Below are 19,983 nucleotides of genomic sequence, written 5' to 3'. Positions count from 1 at the left end.
AGCAACAAAAAAAGATTTTTTAAAATCCACTTTTCCTCAGAAGATTTAAGCTATTTTTCTCAGACTTTCAGATATCTCTGACTTTTATTTTCCATCTAGTCAAACAAAGCTACCTGTTCTGTTTTTTGTTTGTTTCTTTTTTAGACGGAGTCTCGCTCTGTCACCCAGGCTGGAGTACAGTGGCGCGATCTCTACTCACTACAAGCTCCGCCTCCCGGGTTCTTGCCATTCTCCTTCCTCAGCCTCCTGTAGCTGTTCTGTTTTTTTGTTAAGTTTATTATTTTGATATATGCTCTTTATCCTGATCTTTCCTACTTTCCTTTCCTGATAATCTTCTCTTCCTGTTCCCCATCAGTTGTAGTTTTCGCAGAAACAGTTTGTAATAAACTATCTAAACACATCAGTTGTGTAATAAATCCCACATCCTTATAGCCAAATTTTTGACATACCAAAATCCTCAAGGTTCTCTTGCTTTTATTTTCTTTTTCCTTTTTTCTTTTTTTTTTTGAAATGGAGTCTCGTTCTGTTACCCAGGCTGGAGTTCAGTGGTTCGATTTTGGCTCACTGCAGCTTCCACCTCTCAGGTTCAAGTGATTCCCCTGCCACAGCCTCCCGAGTAGCTGGGACTACAGGCACGCACCAACATGCCTGGCCGATTTTTTTTTTTTTTTTTTTTTGTATTTCAGTAGAGATGGGGTTTCACCATGTTGATCAGGATGGTCTCGATCTCCTGACCTTGTGATCCACCCGCCTCGGCTTCCCAAAGTGCTGAGATTACAGCCGTGAGCCACCGTGCCTGGCCTGTGGCTTTTATTTTCTTATTGTGTTTAATTTGAAAACAAGGACAAATGACTCATTTTAAACTAACACATTTCTTCTCTAAACCCTTAGATTTCTTTTTCTGCTTAACTTCAGAATGGGAAATACAACCTAGAACCAAACGGTCATCACTTCAGCAGGGTTTTTTGAAGAATCAAATATTTACTGGCATACAAATGGTAAGATTCATGAGGGATATTTCTTTTTTTCTTCTTTTTTTAATTGAGACAGAGTCTCGCTCTGCCAGGCTGAAGTGCAGTTGCATCATCTCAGCTCACTGCAACCTCCAACTCCCAGGTTCAAGCGATTCTCTCGCCTCAGCCTCCCGAGTAGCTGGGACTAAAGGCATGTGCCACCACGCCCAGCTAATTTATTGTATTTTTAGTAGAGACAGGGTTTCACTGTGTTAGCCAAGATGGTCTTGATCTGACCTCGTGATCCACCTGCCTCAACCTCCCAAAGTACTGGGATTACAGGCGTGAGCCACCGTGCCAGGCCATGAGGGATATTTCTTAATTTCCTCTCTCAGAAAAGATTGAGAATTCCATTCTAGAAAATCAGCCCAGTTAGTGGTGTGGTTTACATCTGTAATCCCAGCTACTTGGGAGGCTGAGGTGGGAGCATCATTTGAGCCCAGGAGTTCAAGACCAGCCTAGGCAGTATAGCAAGATCCCATCTCTGATTTTAAAAAGAGCCTGGATGTGGTGGCTCATGCCTGTAATCTCAATATTTTAGGAGGCAAAGGTAAGTGGATCACTTGAAGTCAGGAGTTTGAGACAGGCCTGGCCGGCATGGTGAAACTCCATCTCTACTAAAAATACAAAATTAGCTGCGTGTGTTGGTGGGCACCTGTCATCCCAGTTACTCTGGAAGCTGAGGCAGGACAATCACTTACTCAGAGGCACAGGTTGCGGTGGGCCAAGACTGCACCACTGCATTCCAGCCCGGGCGACCGCATTCCAGCCCAGGCGACCGAGTGAGACTGTCTCAAAAAAAAAAAAAAAAGGAGGGAAGTCAGAAAAGAAAGTGAGTCCTGTAATCCCAGCACTTTGGGACGCCGAGGTGGGTGGATCACTTCGAGACCAGCCTGACCAACATGGTGAAATTCTGTCTCTACTAAAAATATAAAATTAGCCAGGTTTGGTGGCGGCACTTGTAATCCCAGTTACCTGGGAGGCTGCGGCAGAATTGCTTAAACCCGGGAGGTGGAGTTTGCAGTGAAAAAGAAACAGCACAAATGAGAGATACTTGAGAGAAGTAGCCTGCACCGTTGAGGGAGCAGGGTCTCTGGAGAGAGTCTGAATGTGATGAATTTTGTGATGTTCCACACCTGTATAACTTGTCACTTCAAAATACCCACAAGTACACATTCCCACATACGTAACTAGACATTGAGGATTTAAACAGTTTCATGAAATCTATACAATTTGGCTGGTTGCAATGGCTGATGCCTGTAATCCCAGCACTTTGGGAAGCTGAGGCAGGAGAATTGCTTGAGTCTAGGAGATCAAGACCAGCCTGGGCAACAGGGAGACCCTGTCTCTACAAAAAACAAAAAGTTAGCCAGGCATGTTGGCATGCATCTGTAATCCAAGCTCCCTGGGGGACTGAGGCAGGATGATGGCTTGAGCCTGGGTGATTAAGGCTGCAGTGAGCTGTGATTGTGCCATGGTACACAGCCTGGGTGACAGAGTGAGACCCTGTCTCAAGCCACCCCCAACAATCAAAAAAAGACAGTGTTTTTGTTTGTTTGTTTGTTTGTGTTGAACAATTAGAGCCAGTGGCATAGAATTCTGGCAAGAAATCAAGAGGGTAGGAAATGAGACCATGGAAGAAAAATTGTAAAAATTAGATTTATCTAAGTAGGCTGACTTGGCAGCTCATGGCTGTAATCTCAACAGTTTGGGAGGCTGAGACATGGTGTTTCTTGAAGAGTTTGAGACCAGCCTAGGCTACATAGCAAGACCTTGTCTCTATAAAAATAAATTGAGGCCGGGCACGGTGGCTCACGCCTCTAATCCCAGCACTTTAGGAGGCTGAGGTGGGCGGATCACAAGGTCAGGAGTTTGAGAACACTCTGGCCAACATGGTGAAATCCCATCTGTAGTAAAAATACGAAAATTAGCTGGGTGTGGTTGCACATACTACTCGGGAGGCCCAGGCAGAAGAACCGCTTGAACCCAGCAGGCGGAGGTTGCAGTGAGCTGAAATTGCGACAGTTCACTCCAGCCAAAGTGAGACTTCATCTCAAAAATAAATAAATAAATAAATCGAAAGATTGGCCAGGCGTGATGATGCATGCCTATAGTCCTGGCTACACAGGAAGCTAAGGCAGGATGATCACTTGAACCCAGCCAGGCATTTGAGGTTACAGTGAGCCATGATCACAGCGGTGTACTAAAGCCCAGGCAATGGAGCAAAACCCCAACTCTGAACAAAGTAAAACATGCCATGCATGGTGGGTCATGCCTGTAATCTTACCTCTTTGGGAGGCCGAGGCAGGCAGTTCACCTGAACTCAGGAGTTTGAGACCAGCCTGGGCAACTTGGCAAAACCTGTGTCTACAAAAAAATAGAAAAATTACCCGGTGCGGTAGTGCACAACTGTATTTCCAGCTGCTCGAGAGGCTGAGGCATCAGGATCACTTGAGCCTGGGAGGTGGAGGTTGCAGTTAGCAGAGATTGTACCACTGTACTGCAGGCCGGGAGATAGAAGAAGACTCTGTCTCAAAAAAAAAAAAAAAAGAAAATTAAACATGAAAAAGTAAAATAATAATTGTCATCAAAATAATGTTTATGTGTTCAGATGGGTGAAATCTCTTTATATGTCTGAAAATGTTTTAAATCCTTTATCCCCTCCTCAGCAGACAAGAAACTACAGTGGATGGAAACTCTGTGAGAATTGTGGAGAGGTCTTCAGTGAACAGTTTTGCCTTAAGACACACATGAGAGCTCACAATGGAGGGAACACTTCTGAGGGTAATTGTTACGGAAAAGACGTCCTCAGTGTGCACAAGGAAGCCTCTGTTGGACAGGAACTTTCCAAATTTAATCCATGTGGAAAAGTTTTCACCTTAACTCCAGGCCTTGCTGTACATCTTGAAATTCTCAATGGAAGACAACCATACAAATGTAAGGAATGTGGAAAAGGCTTTAAGTATTTTGCGAGCCTTGATAATCACATGGGAATCCACATTGGAGAGAAACTCTGTGAATTTCAGGAATGTGAGAGAGCCATCACACCTTCCTCACACCTAAAGCAATGTGTAACAGTTCATACTGGAAGGAAATCTGAAAAGACTAAGAATTGTGGGAAATCCTTCACTAATTTTTCTCAACTTTCTGCACATGCGAAAACTCATAAAGGAGAGAAGTCCTTTGAATGTAAAGAATGTGGAAGATCCTTTAGAAATTCCTCATCCTTTAATGTTCATATTCAGATTCACACTGGAATAAAACCACACAAATGTACAGAATGTGGGAAAGCCTTCACTAGATCAACTCACCTTACTCAACATGTAAGAACTCACACTGGAATAAAACCCTATGAATGTAAGGAATGTGGCCAAGCCTTCACTCAATACACAGGCCTTGCTATACACATACGAAATCACACTGGAGAGAAACCCTATCAGTGTAAGGAATGTGGGAAAGCCTTCAATAGATCTTCAACGCTTACTCAACATAGAAGAATTCACACAGGAGAGAAGCCTTATGAATGTGTTGAATGTGGGAAGACCTTCATTACTTCTTCCCATCGTAGTAAACATTTGAAAACTCACAGTGGAGAAAGGTAAATGCAAGATATGTGGGAAGGCACTTCTGTATTCCTCACCCCTAATGTTCACCTGCAAATTCATACCAGAGAGAAACCCTTCGTATGTAAAGAATGTGGGAAAGCAGGCCGGGCGCAGTGGCTCACGCCTGTAATCCCAGCACTTTGGGAGGCCGAGGCGGGTGGATCACGAGGTCAGGAGATCGAGACCACCCTGGCTAACACGGTGAAACCCCGTTTTTACTAAAAATACAAAAAATTAGCCCGGCTTGGTGGCGGGCACCTGTAGTCCCAGCTACTCGGGAGGCTGAGGCAGGAGAATGGCGTGAACCCAGGAGGCGGAGCTTGCAGTGAGCTGAGATCATGCCACTGCACTCCAGCCTGGGCGACAGAGCGAGACTCCGTCCCCTCCCCACCCCAAAGAAAAAAAAAGAATGTGGGAAAGCATTTGCTGTTTTCTCATGCCTAAGTATGCATGAAAGAATTCACACTGGGGAGAAATCCTATGAATGTAAGGGTATGAGTATTACCATCTAGTCCATTGGTTGCCACATTTAATTATTGGCAGCGCAGAGATCATCAGATTTGTCCTAAATGCCTTGCGGAGGTTGTAATGGCTCATGGATTGGCCTTAGATGCCATCCTGAGGGCCTGAAATTAAACCTACAGGTTCTGAATACAACTTCATGGTTGCCTGAGTCTGGGCATCTGTGAAGAAGGGTCATGGATGGTGAGGTCAGTACTGCAGGCTGCCTCACATTAGTGATTAGACTCCTAAGATCATAGCGTTAACAAGTTCTGTATGAGATACATCATGTAGATTGATCCCAGCCCCTGTTGGTTAGTGGCTGCCAGTGTGGCACATTTATGTCAAAATTTACCAGAAGCTAAGATGTAGGCCCCAGAGGTGGATTGTTAAAAAGATGCTCCTCCAAGGGACTCTTCTGTTCCCATGGATCCTGCAGAGCATGGCAGGTATGAAACCATCCTTAACTGCCAGTGCACTTTCATAGCTGATTATTTCTGTGTCCCCTTCTTTTTACAAGAAGTGTGACAACCTTGCCTGTTCTGTTCTGTCCTCTCTGTCCATTTTAGGTGGCACAATGTAAGTGGCAGTGTATCTTCTAGTATAATCCATTCTCTCTTCTCTCTTCTGTTAAGATGATTGATATAGTCCATGAATCCCACTCATGATCTCTTTATCAAATAAATGATTGTTCAGCCACACTTTGAGGATTCTCTTCAGTACAAGTTTTCTAATTTTTGCAGTATGGATAGGCTGAGAATTTTCCAAATCTACAAGTTCTGGTTCCTTTTTCCTTAACTATTTCTTCTGCAATTCAGGTCTCCTCTTTTGCATTTTTGCCGAGACCAGCTCCGTGGTGGAGACCCTAACCCAGCGGCGCTAGAGGAATTAAGGCACAGACACAGAACTAGAGTGCAGAGTGGGAATCGAGGCTGACAGCCTTCAGAGCTGAGAGCCTCCAACAGAGTATTTACTGACAGTAAGCCCGTGATAAACATTATTTCTATAGATTATAGATTAGCTAAATGTATCCCTTGAGGGAATGAAAGGGACAGGCTGTGCCTTGTTATCTGCAGCAGGAACATGTCCTTAAGGCACAAATCACTCATGCTATTGTTTATGGTTTAGGAATGCCTTGAGCAGTTCTCCAGTTTTCTGCCCTGGGTGGATCAGGTGTTCCCAGCCCTCATTCCAGTAAACCAGCAACCTCCAGCGTGGGTGTCATAGCCATCAGGAGCATGTCACAGTGCTGCAGAGATTGTGTTTATGGCCAGTTTCTCATGACCTGTTTATGGCCATATTTGGGAGGCCTGTTCCCAGCACATTTTCTTGTAAGTAGTCAGGAAGAATGAAGCTTCCTGTGTCCTTTAACACTGTAATTACAGATATTAGTGATACATACCCAATTTTATGTCTCTCAAGCTCTACCTTGCACTAAATGTTAGAATACAGTTCTGCCAAGTTCTTCACGACTTCATATCAAGGGTTGTCTTTTCTTCATTTGCAAATAGCATGTTCCTCATTCCCCAATGACACCTCACCAGAATCACCCTTACCAACCTTATTTCCAGCTTGCACATCAGAATTTTTCCAGCCTCTACTCATTTGTCAGTTTCAAGGCTGCTTCACATTTTTAGTTTTTTTGTTTGTTTGTTTTTAATTGCAGTACCTCACTTTTCAGTGCCAAAATCTGCGGTAGTCAGCTCGGGCATCCATAACAGAATACCACAGACCAAATGGCTTACAAATTCATTTAATTTAAAACAAATGAGGTTAAAAAAACAATGTGTTTTTCTTTTTTCTGTTTTTTTTTTATTTTGAAATGGAGTTTCGCTCTTGTTGCCCAGGCTGGAGTGCACTGGCGTGACCTCGGCTCACTGTAACCTCCACCTCCCAGGTTCAGGCAATTCTCCTGCCTCAGCCTCCCAAGTAGCTGGGATAATTGGCATGCATCCCAAATCTTGGCTAATTTTGTATTTTTAGTAGAGACAGGATTTCTCCATGTTGGTCAGGCTGATCTCCATGTTAGTCAGGCCTGAGCTCAGGTGATCCACCCGCCTTGGCCTCCCAAAGTGCTGGGATTACAGGCCTGAGCCACCGCATCTGTCCCGAAACACAAATTTATATTCTCACATATCTGGAGGCTGGAAGTCTGAGATCAGAGTGCCAGCATGGTCAGCTTCTGGTGAGAGTGCTCTTCCTGGCATGTCAGTGCCCACTTCCTCATGTCTTCACACGATGGAGACCAACAAATAGGTCAGTCGGTCTCCCCTCCCCACCCCGCCCCCTTCTCTTTTCACATACAGTCACACTGGGATTTGGAGCTTCGTATGAAATTTGGGGGTCACCGGGGTCACTATATATATATATATATATATATGTATATAATTCCTGAAGTATATTATATACATGTATACATGTATAGGTATATAATTCCTGAAGTGGAAAACTAAGAGTCATTATTTACAGATTATCTGATTGTCTATGTGGAAAGAGAAAAGAATCATTAAATACTTTGGACTGAACAGTGATGCCCAAAATTCATGTGATGAAGCTCTCTAAATATTTTCTTGCTTTACTGTACTGATTTCAACCTGCAGCACAACACCAACTAAAAGTAATAATACCAGCATACTTGTCTTTGCAGTTCTGGTGAGATATGCGCTCCATTTTATTGGCTTGGCTGTAGCTTTTTATTTTTTATTTTTTGAAGAGGTTATCTTCTGCAGGAAAGGTTTTTTCTTTATATTCAGTTTTTACATGATGAATGATTTCCCAATATTTCATAATTTATGGGGCTGAATTCCTCTTGAATTTGTTAAATGCTTCCTGCGCATCCTCTGATGATCATGTTTATTTACTGATAAAACTCAAGTACCTAGAACTGCACCTAACTCATGATGGTACCTAATAAATACTTCAATGAAACATTGTGGTGATGCATGCCTATAGTTTTAGCTACTTGGGAAGATGGCCTGAGCCCAGGGGTTCTAGACCAGCTTAGGCAACATAGCAAGACCCCATCTCAAAAAACAAGCTTGAAGAAGTGAATGCATGGAAGGGTACTTTTCTAAAATGTGATCAGACTGGGTGCGGTGGCTCATGCCTGTAATCCCAGCAATTTGGGAGGCAGGGGTGGGCAGATCACTTGAGGTCAGGAGTTCGAGACCAGCCTGGCCAACATGGTGAAACCCTCTCTCTACTAACAATACAAAAATGAGCTGGGTGTAGTGACATACACCTGTAATCCCAGGTACTTGGGAGGCTGAAGCGGGAGAATCGCTTGAACCCAGGAGGTGGAGGTTGCATTGAGCGGAGATTGCACCACTGCACTGCATGCTGGGTGACAGAATGAGACTCTGTCAAAAATAAATAAATTAACTAAATGTGGTCTCTGTATTTATTTCTTTTCGAATGTTACATCAACCTTGTATTCCTGGATAAGCTCGACTATGGCATAATGGATCATTTAAAAAGACTTATTTGATTACCTTTACTAATATGTTATGGAGCTATGCTTGAATAACATTGCAATTTTTTTTTTTTTTTTTTTTTTTTTGGTCCCTGAGTGATATATATATAATGACTGTCATATACTATACTGGGGCATGTTTCTACTTTTTCTGAATTCTTAATCTATAAGAATCATCTAGGCTGGGAATAGTGGCTCAGGCCTGTAATCCCAGCACTTTTGGAGGCTGAGGCAAAAGGATGCCGTGAGCCAAGGAGTTCAAACCAGCCTGGGCAACATAGCGAGACCACATCTCTATTTAAAAATACTACAGGCCGGGCGCGGTGGCTCAAGCCTGTAATCCCAGCACTTTGGGAGGCCGAGACGGGAGGATCACGAGGTCAGGAGATCGAGGCCATCCTGGCTAACAAGATGAAACCCCATCTCTACTAAAAAATACAAAAAAATAGCCGGGCGAGGTGGCAGGCGCCTATAGTCCCAGCTACTCGGGAGGCTGAGGCAGGAGAATGGCGTAAACTCGGGAGGTGGAGCTTGCAGTGAGCTGATATTCGGCCACTGCACTCCAGCCTGGGCGACAGAGCGAGACTCCGTCTCAAAAAAAAAAAAAAATACTACAAAATATTTTCGTTTTTTGGGTTTGTTTCTTTGTTTTTGAGATGGAGTTTCGCTTGTTGCCCAGGCTGGAGTGCAATGGCATGATCTCAATTCACTGCAAACTCCACCTCCCCGGTTCCAGCCATGCTTCTGCCTCACCCTCCCGAGTAGCTGGGATCACAGGCCGCCTCCACCATGCCTGGCTAATTTTTGTGTTTTTAGTAGAGACAGGGTTTCGTCACGTTGGCAAGGCTGGTCTTAAACTCCTGACCTCAGATGATCCCCATGCCTCATACTCCTAAAGTACTGGGATTACAGGCGTGAGCCACCGCGCCCGGCCAATATTACAAAATAAAAAGTTAAGATTATCTCTTCTGGCTGGTCGTAGTGGCTCACACTTTTAATCCTGGCACTTCGGGAAGTTCAGTCAGAAGGATTCCTTGAGGCCAGGAGTTCAAGATCAGTCTAGGTAATATAGACCCCATCTCTCCAAAAAAAAAAAAAAAACAGTTATCAGGTGAGGCATAGTAGCTCGCGCCTGTAACCTCATCACTTTGGGAGGCTGAGGCAGGCAGATCACAAGGTCAAGAGATCAAGACCATCGTGGCCAATATAGTGAAACCCGTCTCTACTAAAAATACAAAAATTAGCTGGGCGTGGTGGTGCGCCCCTGTAATCCCAGCTACTCAGGAGGCTGAGGCAGGAGAATCTCTTGAACTCCTGAGGTGGAGGTTTCAGTGAGCCTAGATCTCACCACTGTACTCCAGCCTGGCAACAGAGTGAGACTCTGTCTCAAAAAGAAAAACAAAAAAAGACAACTAGGTTGGGCATGGTGGTTCACACCTTTAATCACAGCACTTTGGGAGGTCAAGGCAGGCGGATCACCTGAGATCAGGAGTTCCAGCCTGGGCAACGTGGTGAAACTTTGTCTCGACTAAAAATTCAAAAAATAATAGCCAGGTGAGTTGGCGGGCGCCTGTAATCCCAGCCACTTGGGAGGCTGAGGCAGGAGAATCGCTTGAGTCCAGGAGGTGAAGGTTGCAATGAGTCGAGATTGCACTCCAGCCTGGGCTACAAGAGCAAAACTCCATCTCATAAAAAAGAAAAAAAGACAACTAAGGCTTGCATAAGCATTTTGAGAATATTCTATGCATGTTTTTATTTTCAAATGTGTAGCAAAAATTTATGCTTTGTATTTTTCATTTTTGCTGGTTGTATAACTTCAGTCTCCTTTTGCATTCTGTAATGGCTTTTTAATTGTTCATTCTTTCCCATTTCTTGTGTTAATCTTGGTAGAAAGTACCCAGGTTTGTGAGTTCTTTCAAATAATATTTGGCTTGAAAAATCTACACTATTTCCCGCATGTTTTCTATTCCACTAATTGTTATTTATATAGTTACATCAGCTTGATTTTCCTCTACTTCTTAGTCTTTCTGTACCCTTTTTAAAAAATACATACTTTAGGGCCGGGCGCGGTGGCTCAAGCCTGTAATCCCAGCACTTTGGGAGGCCGAGACGGGCGGATCACAAGGTCAGGAGATCAAGACCATCCTGGCTAACACGGTGAAACCCCGTCTCTACTAAAAAATACAAAAACCTAGCCGGGCGAGGTGGCGGGCGTCTGTAGTCCCAGCTACTCGGGAGGCTGAGGCAGGAGAATGGCGTGAACCCGGGAGGCGGAGCTTGCACTGAGCTGAGATCCGGCCACTGCACTCCAGTCTGGGCGACAAAGTGAGACTCTGTCTCAACAACAACAACAAAAATATAAATAAATAAATAAAAATAAAAAAATAAAAAAATACATACTTTAGCTGGAGTTTTTAAAAATCTGTATACCGCCAGGCGTAGTGGCTCACGCCTGTCATCACAGCACTTTGGGAGGCCGAGACAGGTGGATCGCCTGAGGTCGGGAGTTCGAGACCAGCCTCACTAACACTGAGACACCCTGTCTCTACTAAAAATACAAAATTAGCCGGGCGTGGTGGTGCATGCCTGTAATCCCAGCTACTCGGGAGGCTGAGGCAGGAGAATCACTTGAACCCAGGAGGCAGAGGTTGCAGTGAGCCAAGACCGCACCATTGCATTCCAGCCTGGGCAACAAGAGCAAAACTCCATGTCACCAAAAAAAAAAAAAAAAAAAAAACTTGAATAATATCAATTAGCAATCCTTTTGTGTTGAACATTTAGTACCTTACATGCACTTTAGTAATAATTTGCATTAATTTCTAGCATCTTATTTTTTTCTCTGTCTCATTGTGTTCCCCTCTCTTTGTTTTTTTTTTTTTGTTTTTTTTTTTTTGAGACGGAGTCTCGCTCTGTCACCCAGGCTGGAGTGCAGTGGCCGGATCTCAGCTCACTGCAAGCTCCGCCTCCCGGGTTCACGCCATTCTCCTGCCTCAGCCTCCCGAGTAGCTGGGACTACAGGCGCCCGCCACCTCGCCCGGCTAGTTTTTTGTATTTTTTAGTAGAGACGGGGTTTCACCGTGTTAACCAGGATGGTCTCGATCTCCCGACCTCGTGATCCGCCCGTCTCGGCCTCCCAAAGTGCTGGGATTACAGGCTTGAGCCACCGCGCCCGGCCTATTTTATTCTTGATGTTTGAAAGTTGTTACTTTTCACTGTTACCATAAATAACAATTTTTTTTTTTTTGATACAGAGTCACTCTGTTGCCCAGGCTGGAATGCAGTGCTGCACTCTGCAAGCTCCGCCTTCCAGGTTCACGCCATTCTCCTGCCTCAGCCTCCAGAGTAGCTGGGACTACAGACGCCCACCACCACGCCTGGAGAATTTTTTGTATTTTTAGTAGAGACGGGGTTTCACCGTGTTAGCCAGGATGGTCTCGATCTGACCTCATGATCTGCCCGCCTCAGCCTCCCAAAGTGCTGGGATGACAGGCATGAGCCACCATGCCTGGCCTCCCATAAATAACAATTTTAAATTTTTTTTTTTTTTTTTTTTTGAGACGGAGTCTCGCTCTGTTGCCCAGGCTGGAGTGCAGTGGCTGGATCTCAGCTCACTGCAAGCTCCGCCTCCCAGGTTTATGCCATTCTCCTGCCTCAGCCTCCCGAGTAGCTGGGACTACAAGCGCCCGCCACCTCGCCCGGCTATTCTTTTTGTATTTTTTAGTAGAGATGGGGTTTCACCGTGCTAGCCAGGATGGTCTCGATCTCCTGACCTCGTGATCCGCCCGTCTCGGCCTCCCAAAGTGCTGGGATTACAGGCGTGAGCCACCGCGCCCGGCCACAATTTTAAATTAAAATCTTCGTTAATACCTTTTCTTTCCAACTAAGTGCACTAGGCTGTTAGAATAAAGTGATTCCCGTGTACACTTACTACACTTGGAGAGAGACCTAGACCGAAGTGCATTGTCACACAAGCCACTAGAGAGATCTGGTGACAGAAAGAATAGGCCCCTTGACAGAGGCCCAATGCCACCCTGTGGTAGATTACAGATGGCCACAAGTCTTTGAGATTACTATCTGAAGGTGGAATCTCTCTTCTTTCCTTTTTATGTGAACCAATCAGTCCTTGCTTTGACCAGTAGAAACCAGCACAACTTAGGTTTGCAAGTCCACCCTCAAGAGGCCTCTGCTAATTAAGTAGCTGCTGTTTTCAGCTAGTAATTTTGTGGCTGTTTATTACACAGTAAAGGCCAAGTGATACACATACCCCACCCACAAGCCAACAAACTGTGGTTCTTCAGGACACATTGGGAAATCCTCCAGAACAAGGCCCACTCGTGTTAGCAGTAAAGAATTCTGGGCTGGGCGCGGTGGCTCACGCCTGTAATCCCAGCACTTTGGGAGGCCGAGATGGGCGGATCACGAGGTCAGGAGATCGAGACCATCCTGGCTAGCACAGTGAAACCCCGTCTCTACTAAAAAATACAAAAAAATTAGCCAGGCGCGGTGGCTCAAGCCTGTAATCCCAGCACTTTGGGAGGCCGAGACGGGTGGATCACGAGGTCAGGAGATCGAGACCATCCTGGCTAACACGGTGAAACCCCGTCTCTACTAAAAAATACAAAAAACTAGCCGGGCGAGGTGGCGGGCGCCTGTAGTCCCAGCTACTCGGGAGGCTGAGGCAGGAGAATGGCGTGAACCTGGGAGGCGGAGCTTGCAGTGAGCTGAGATCCGGCCACTGCACTCCAGCCTGGGCGACAGAGCGAGACTCCGTCTCAAAAAAAAAAAAAAAAAAAAAAAAAGAATTCTGAGGCTGGGTGCGCAATGGCTCACGTCTGTAATCCCAGCACTTTGAGAGGTCGAGGAGGGCGGATCACGAGGTCAGGAGATCGAGACCATCATGGTTAACATGGTGAACCCCTGTCTCTACTAAAAATACAAAAAAATTAGCCAGGCGTGGTGGCTGTCGCCTGTAGTCCCAGCTACTCGGGAGGCTGAGGCAGGAGAATGGCGTGAACCTGGGAGGTGGACCTTGCAGTGAGCTGAGATTGTGCAACTGCACTCCAGCCTGGGCAACAGAGCGAGACCCCGTCGGAAAAAAAAAAAAAACGAATTCTGGGCCAGGCATAGTGGCTCACGCCTTTAAACCCAGCACTTTAGGAGGCTGAGGCAGGTGGATCACAAGGCCAAGAGATTGAGATCATTTTGGGCAACAAAGTGAACCCCCCGTCTCTACTAAAAATACAAAAATTAGCTGAGTGTTGTGGCATTCCCCTGTAGTCCCAGCTACTTGCGGGCTGAGGTAAGAGAATCACTTGAATCTGGGAGACGGAGGTTGCAGTGAGCGCAGATCGTGCCATGGCACTCCAGCCTGGTGACAGAGTGAGACTCCATCTCAAAAAACAAAAAAAAGACCGGGCGCGGTGGCTCACGCCTGTAATCCCAGGACTTTGGGAGGCCGAGACGGGCGGATCACGAGGTCAGGAGATCGAGACCATCCTGGCTAACACAGTGAAACCATGTCTCTACTAAAAATACAAAAAACTAGCCAGGCATAGTGGCGGGCGCCTGTAGTCCCAGCTACTCGGGAAGCTGAGGCAGGAGAATGTCGTGAACCTGGGAGGCGGAGCTTGCAGTGAGCCGAGATCGTGCCACCGCACTCCAGCCTGGGCGACTAAGCAAGGCTCCGTCTCAAAAAAGAAAAAAGAAAAAAAAAAATTCGGTCAGTGTTCACAGAGGGATTGGGCATTTCCCACTATGACCTGTGATGAGAAAATCAAGATTTGAATTCATATTCCTCTGCTTAGTGACTCAGCAGGCCTGAAGTCAGCAGGACTGAAGGCCCAAAGAAAGGTTGATGTTATGAGATGCAAGCAAGTTGCCAGGTAATATGGTTTGGCTGTGTCCCCACCCAAGTCTCGAATTGAATTATAGCTCCCATAATCCCCACGGTGTTGTGGGAGAGACCAGGTGGGAGGTCATTGAATCATGGGGGCAGGTTTTCCTGTGCTGTTCAAGTAATTCTCATGCCTCAGTCAGCCAAGGAGCTGGGATAATAGGCACGTGGTGTTCTTTTAACAGCGAATTGATCTCATGAGATCTGTCAGTTTTATAAGCAGCTGTTCACCTGGACAGGCTCTCTTGCCTTCTGCCATGTAAAATGTGCCTTTGCTCCTCCTTCACCTTCTGCCATAATTTTGAGGCCTCCCCAGCCATGTGGAACTGTGAGTCCATTAAACTTCTTTTTCTTCATAAATTACCCAGTCTTGGCTGGGCACAGTGCCTCACACTGTAACAACGGCAAGGAACATAGCATCTAAGCTCAGACTTTTTTTTTGGTAGAGAAGGTATCTCACTCCATTGCCCAGGCTGTTCTCAAACTCCTGAGCTAGAGTGATCCTCTCTTCTCGGCCTCCCAAAGTGCTGGGATTACAAGCATGAGCTACCGTGCCCAGCCAGACGTTTTTACATTACATGAAATTTTCAAGGTCCAGTTGTTCCTAATTCTCCATAAATCCTTTCAGAGTATTAAAAATGAAGCAAATCTTGCTAAATCTTTATATGATGCTATAAAAACTGTACAGTCATTAAAAACTACAGAATCATATTGGTAATGAATATTGGTACAAACGCACTAAGTAAGCCAGGAACCGTGGCTCACACCTGTAATCCCAGCACTTTGGGAGGCCAAGGCGGGTGGACCACGAGGTCAGGAGAGAGACCATCCTGGCTAAAACGGTGAAATCTTGTCTCCACTAAAACTAAAAAAGTAGCTGGGTGTGGTGGCATGCGCATGTAGTCCCAGCTACTCGGGAGACTGAGGCAGGAGGCTACAGTGAACCAAGATCGCACCACTGCACTCCAGCCTGGGAGACTTTCTCAAAAAACAAACAGAAAAATGCACTAAGTACAATAGTAGTGGCCAGGCAAAGTGGCTCACTCCTGGAGTCTCAACACTTTGAAAGGAGGTGAGAATACTATGCAGCCATAAAAAAGGATGAGTTCGTGTCCTTTGTAGGGACATGGATGCAGCTGGAAGCCATCATTCTCAGCAAACTATCGCAGGAACAGAAAACCAAACACTGCGTGTTCTCACTCATAGGTGGGAATTGAATAATGAGATCACCTGGACACGGGAAGGGGAACATCACACACCAGGGCCTATTGTGGGGAGGGGGGAGGGGAAGAGATGGCATTGGGAGTTATACCTGATGTAAATGATGAGTTGATGGGTGCTGACGAGTTGATGGGTGCAGCACACCAACATGGCACATGTATACATATGTAACAAACCTGCACGTTGTGCACATGCACCCTAGAACTTGAAGTATAATAAAAAAAAAGTAGGTGAAAGGATTACTTGAGCCCAGGAGTTCGAGACCTGCCTGGACAAGATAGCAAGCCCCACTCTCTATGAAAAACTTAAAAATTAAAAAATGCAGTGAGCCAAGATCATGCCACTGCATTCCAGCCTGGGCAACAGAGCAAAACTCCATATATATATATAAAAAAAAAGGTGGGGGGTGGGAGGGAAGGAAGGAAGGAATTAGCAAACAAATTCCAACCCATGATAAGAAAACAGTAAACCCGGCCGGGCGCGGTGGCTCAAGCCTGTAATCCCAGCACTTTGGGAGGCCGAGACGGGCGGATCACGAGGTCAGGAGATCGAGAGACGATCCCGGCTAACACAGTGAAACCCCGTCTCTACTAAAAAATACAAAAAAATAGCCGGGTGAGGTGGCGGGCACCTGTAGTCCCAGCTACTCGGGAGGCTGAGGCAGGAGAATGGCGTAAACCCGGGCGGCGGAGCTTGCAGTGAGCTGAGATCCGGCCACTGCACTCCAGCCTGGGTGACAGAGCAAAAACTCCGTCTCAAAAAAAAAAAAAGAAAACAGTAAACCCAGTGGCATTTACTCCAGGAATGTAAGGTTGGCTCTGGCTCATTTGTATCTTTGTATCTGTGCATTCACCATTATAGATGATGCCCGGAGTTTGCTCACAGGGATGCTCAAGACCCTTTCAGACATTTTTTTTTCTAAGCTTATTTATTTATTATGAATGACAGAGTCTCGTTCTGTTACCCAGGCTGGAGTGCAGTGGCATGATCTCGACTCACTGCAACCTCCAGTTCCTGGGTTTAAGCGATTCTCCCGCCTCAGCCTCCCAAGTAGCTGGGAATACAAGTGTGCACCACCACACACAGCTAATTTTTGTATTTTTAGTAGATTCAGGGTTTCGCCATGTTGGCCAGGCTGTTCTCAAACTCCTGAGACCACCTGATTCAGCCTGATTCAGCCTCCCAAAGTGCTGGGATTACAGGAATGAGCCACAGCACCCGGCCAGGGATACATTTTAAAAACCTAGTTGACTGGCCGGGCGCGGTGGCTCAAGCCTGTAATCCCAGCACTTTGGGAGGCCGAGACGGGCGGATCACGAGGTCAGGAGATCGAGACCATCCTGGCTAACACGGTGAAACCCCGTCTCTACTAAGAAATACAAAAAATAGCCGGGCGAGGTGGCAGCGCCTGTAGTCCCAGCTACTCGGGAGGCTGAGGCCGGAGAATGGCGTGAACCCGGGAGGCGGAGCTTGCAGTGAGCTGAGATCCGGCCACTGCACTCCAGCCTGGGCTACAGAGTGAGACTCCGTCTCAAAAAAAAAAAAACAAAAAAAAAAAAACAAAAAAAAAAAACCTAGTTGACAGCCTAAACTTAGGCTGTTCTATGCCCAGTGGGTCCCTTACCTGGGAAACTTGTTTATACTGACAGATGACTTAGCTGCTCTTTTTTTTTTTTTTCTTTGTATGGAGTCTCCCTCTCTCACCCAGACTGGAGTGCAGTGGCACGATCTTGGCTCACTGCAACCTCCACCTCCTGGGTTCAAGCAATTCTCCTGCCTCTGCCTCCCCAAGTTCCTGGGACTACAGGCACGCACCACCACTCCCAGCTAATATTTGTGTATTTTTAGTAGAGATGAGGTTTCATCAACAGGTCAGGCTGGTCTCAAACTCTTGACCTCAGGTGATCTGCCTGCCTTGGCCTCCCAAAATGCTGGGATTACAGGCAGAGCCACCATGCCCAGCGACCCAGCTGCCTTTGTCTAATCTGTTCGGTTTATGCCTGCCTTATCATTGCTCTGGCACTGGAAACGTGACCTTGTGTTCCCACCAGCTCCCCGGGGAAATCTCAGCCAGGGGCAGCCCCTGGTTCATCAGATGGTAGGCGCAAATTCAAAACACCACCACAGTAGGACATAATTTCAAAGATTTATTGCTTACAGGTCCTGAGAAAGGAGGGCAAAATGAGTTGGGAGGACAGTCCTCCATCCGTGGGTCACTCAAGGCAGAGATGAGAGGCAGAGAGGAGAGAGGATGTGGCAGCTAGCTGTATACATAAGGGAGTAGGGCGTAGGTCACTTTAAATTTAGGAGCAAATCCCTGGATAGTCAGTTTAAAGGAAGCAGGAGGAAAACAGTATCCTGGGCAGGAAAGATGTTTCTAGATTCTTATCTCTAGCCACAGGCTTGAGCTGATTGGGTGTGGTGTTCTTTTTTGGTTTTTTGTTTTTTTTTTCAGAGATAGTGTCTTGCCATGTCACCCAGACTGGAGTGCAGTGGTGCAATCATATTATAATACCCAACCTTGTAATAACATGAATAGACTCTCCCTTAGATACTTCACCTTGTTTTAATATGAGTAGACTCTCCCTTAGCTGAGAAAACCGGAGGGACTCCATTTGGCTTCTTTATTTACAAGACATCAAGGGCTCCTTACCCACCCTCTTCCTCAAAGACTTAACTTGTGCAAGCTGACTCTCAACATATGAAAGGGTGGAATTAACTGATAAGGTACCAAGGCAAGCAATGTCCGCAGTTCCCAGGAATTCGCTTGAGAGATAGCACCGTAAAGCCCCCGCGTTTGTGTCCAGCGGATAACACCCAGAGACCCCACGCCTGTCACCTTGTGAAGAATTTAAAGGCCCTGCACCTGGAACTGTTTTCCTGTAACCATTTGTCTTTTTAACTTTTTGGTCTGTTATACTTCTGTAAGACTGCTGCAGCTAGAATCCCCCTCCCCTCTCTAAACCAAAGTATAAAAGAATGTCTAGCCCCTTCTTTGGGGCCGAGAGAATTTCGTGCGTTAGCCATCTCTCGATCACCGGTTAATAAAGGACTCCTGAATTTGTCTCAAAGTGTGGCGTTTTCTCTGTAACTTACTCGGTCACAATATTTGGAGGCCGCAGCGAGATATTTGCCACTGGGTGAGGGCCAGGCTCGCTCCAGGCTACCCTGGATGGATGGACGGCTTATGGGGGGGGCGCCACCTGAAAACGTTCCAGGTCCCCATAGGCGACCGTCTTCCGGAGGAGAACAGATCGAATACCGGTGTGTGCCCACAAAATTCAACTTCTGAGTCCTCAGCTTTTGGTCCCGGGAAGGTAAGTCAGATCTGACTTTGGTTTGGTGAGAGGGAAGTGGCCCTGACAAGGGTGTCTGTCTCTTTGACTCTGCCCACATTCCAGGACGCTGGAGGACAGAGCCTTGGTTTTCCGTTAGGCGTCTTTGGTTCTGGTGTGGTGAGGGGGGACTGTCCCTGACCAGGGCGTCTCTCTCTGACTCTGTCCGTATTCCAGAACGCTGGAGGACAGAGCCTTGGTTTCTGGCAGGCCGGCCTCTCCGTTAAGACTAGTCTGTCCCTCTCTCCCCCTCTTTTTTTCTTTCTGTCTGCCTCCCATTTTTTTCTCTATCTCTTCTCTTTCTCTTGTTCAGGTCTCCCGGAGACCTCTGTTCAGAACGGGAATAAGAAAAATTGTTGGGCCGGGCGCGGTGGCTCAAGCCTGTAATCCCAGCACTTTGGGAGGCCGAGACGGGCGGATCACGAGGTCAGGAGATCGAGACCATCCTGGCTAACATGGTGAAACCCCGTCTCTACTAAAAAATACAAAAAAAATCTAGCCGGGCGAGGTGGCGGGCGCCTGTAGTCCCAGCTACTCGGGAGGCTGAGGCAGGAGAATGGCGTGAACCCGGGAGGCAGAGTTTGCAGTGAGCTGAGATCCGGCCACTGCACTCCAGCCTGGGAGACAGAGCGAAACTCCGCCTCAAAAAAAAAAAAAAAAGAAAAAGAAAAATTGTTGTAAACTCTGTGTGACTGTGTGCATGAATGGGGAGTTCAAGGGCTTGTGCTTGAATCTCCGGTTTGTAGCTCCACGGTGAAAGCTATGGAGTTCGAGTGGGCCCTCGTCTGCAGTTCAGTGGAGACCTCATAAGGCTTAAGGCAGCATCGGGCATAGCTTGATCTGAGCCGGGGGTTTATACCGGCCTGTCAATGCTAAGAGGAGCCTAAGTCCCCTTAGGGGGAGCGGCCAGGCGGGCATCTGACTGATCCCATCGTGTCTGCCC

The 19,983-nt window shown here is 46.5% G+C and overlaps 1 protein-coding gene across 7 annotated transcripts in view; it reads left to right on the top strand.

Moving 5' to 3' along the window:
• Nucleotides 1–18,770, top strand: part of LOC710661 (uncharacterized) — a 62,727-nt gene extending 43,957 nt beyond the window's left edge. For 3 of the 7 annotated variants that reach the window (XM_077977228.1, XM_028839262.2, XM_077977227.1), the window contains 2 exons: nucleotides 892–998; nucleotides 3,686–8,505. In XM_077977228.1, coding sequence (XP_077833354.1) covers nucleotides 892–998; nucleotides 3,686–4,615 — 1,037 coding nt within the window. In that variant the 3' untranslated portion in view covers nucleotides 4,616–8,505. Of the gene's footprint in view, nucleotides 1–891; nucleotides 999–3,682; nucleotides 8,506–14,395; nucleotides 14,474–18,160 lie in introns of those variants that run through there. The other 4 variants (XM_028839263.2, XM_077977226.1, XM_077977225.1 and 1 more) reach the window with 3 other exon arrangements.
• Nucleotides 18,771–19,983: the final 1,213 nt, after the last annotated feature.

The sequence above is a fragment of the Macaca mulatta genome, chromosome 19, assembly GCF_049350105.2.
Source record: "Macaca mulatta isolate MMU2019108-1 chromosome 19, T2T-MMU8v2.0, whole genome shotgun sequence".
Taxonomy (NCBI): Eukaryota; Metazoa; Chordata; class Mammalia; order Primates; family Cercopithecidae; genus Macaca; species Macaca mulatta.
Note: the sequence above shows the minus strand (reverse complement) of the source record. Positions and strands in the feature narration are given on the sequence as shown.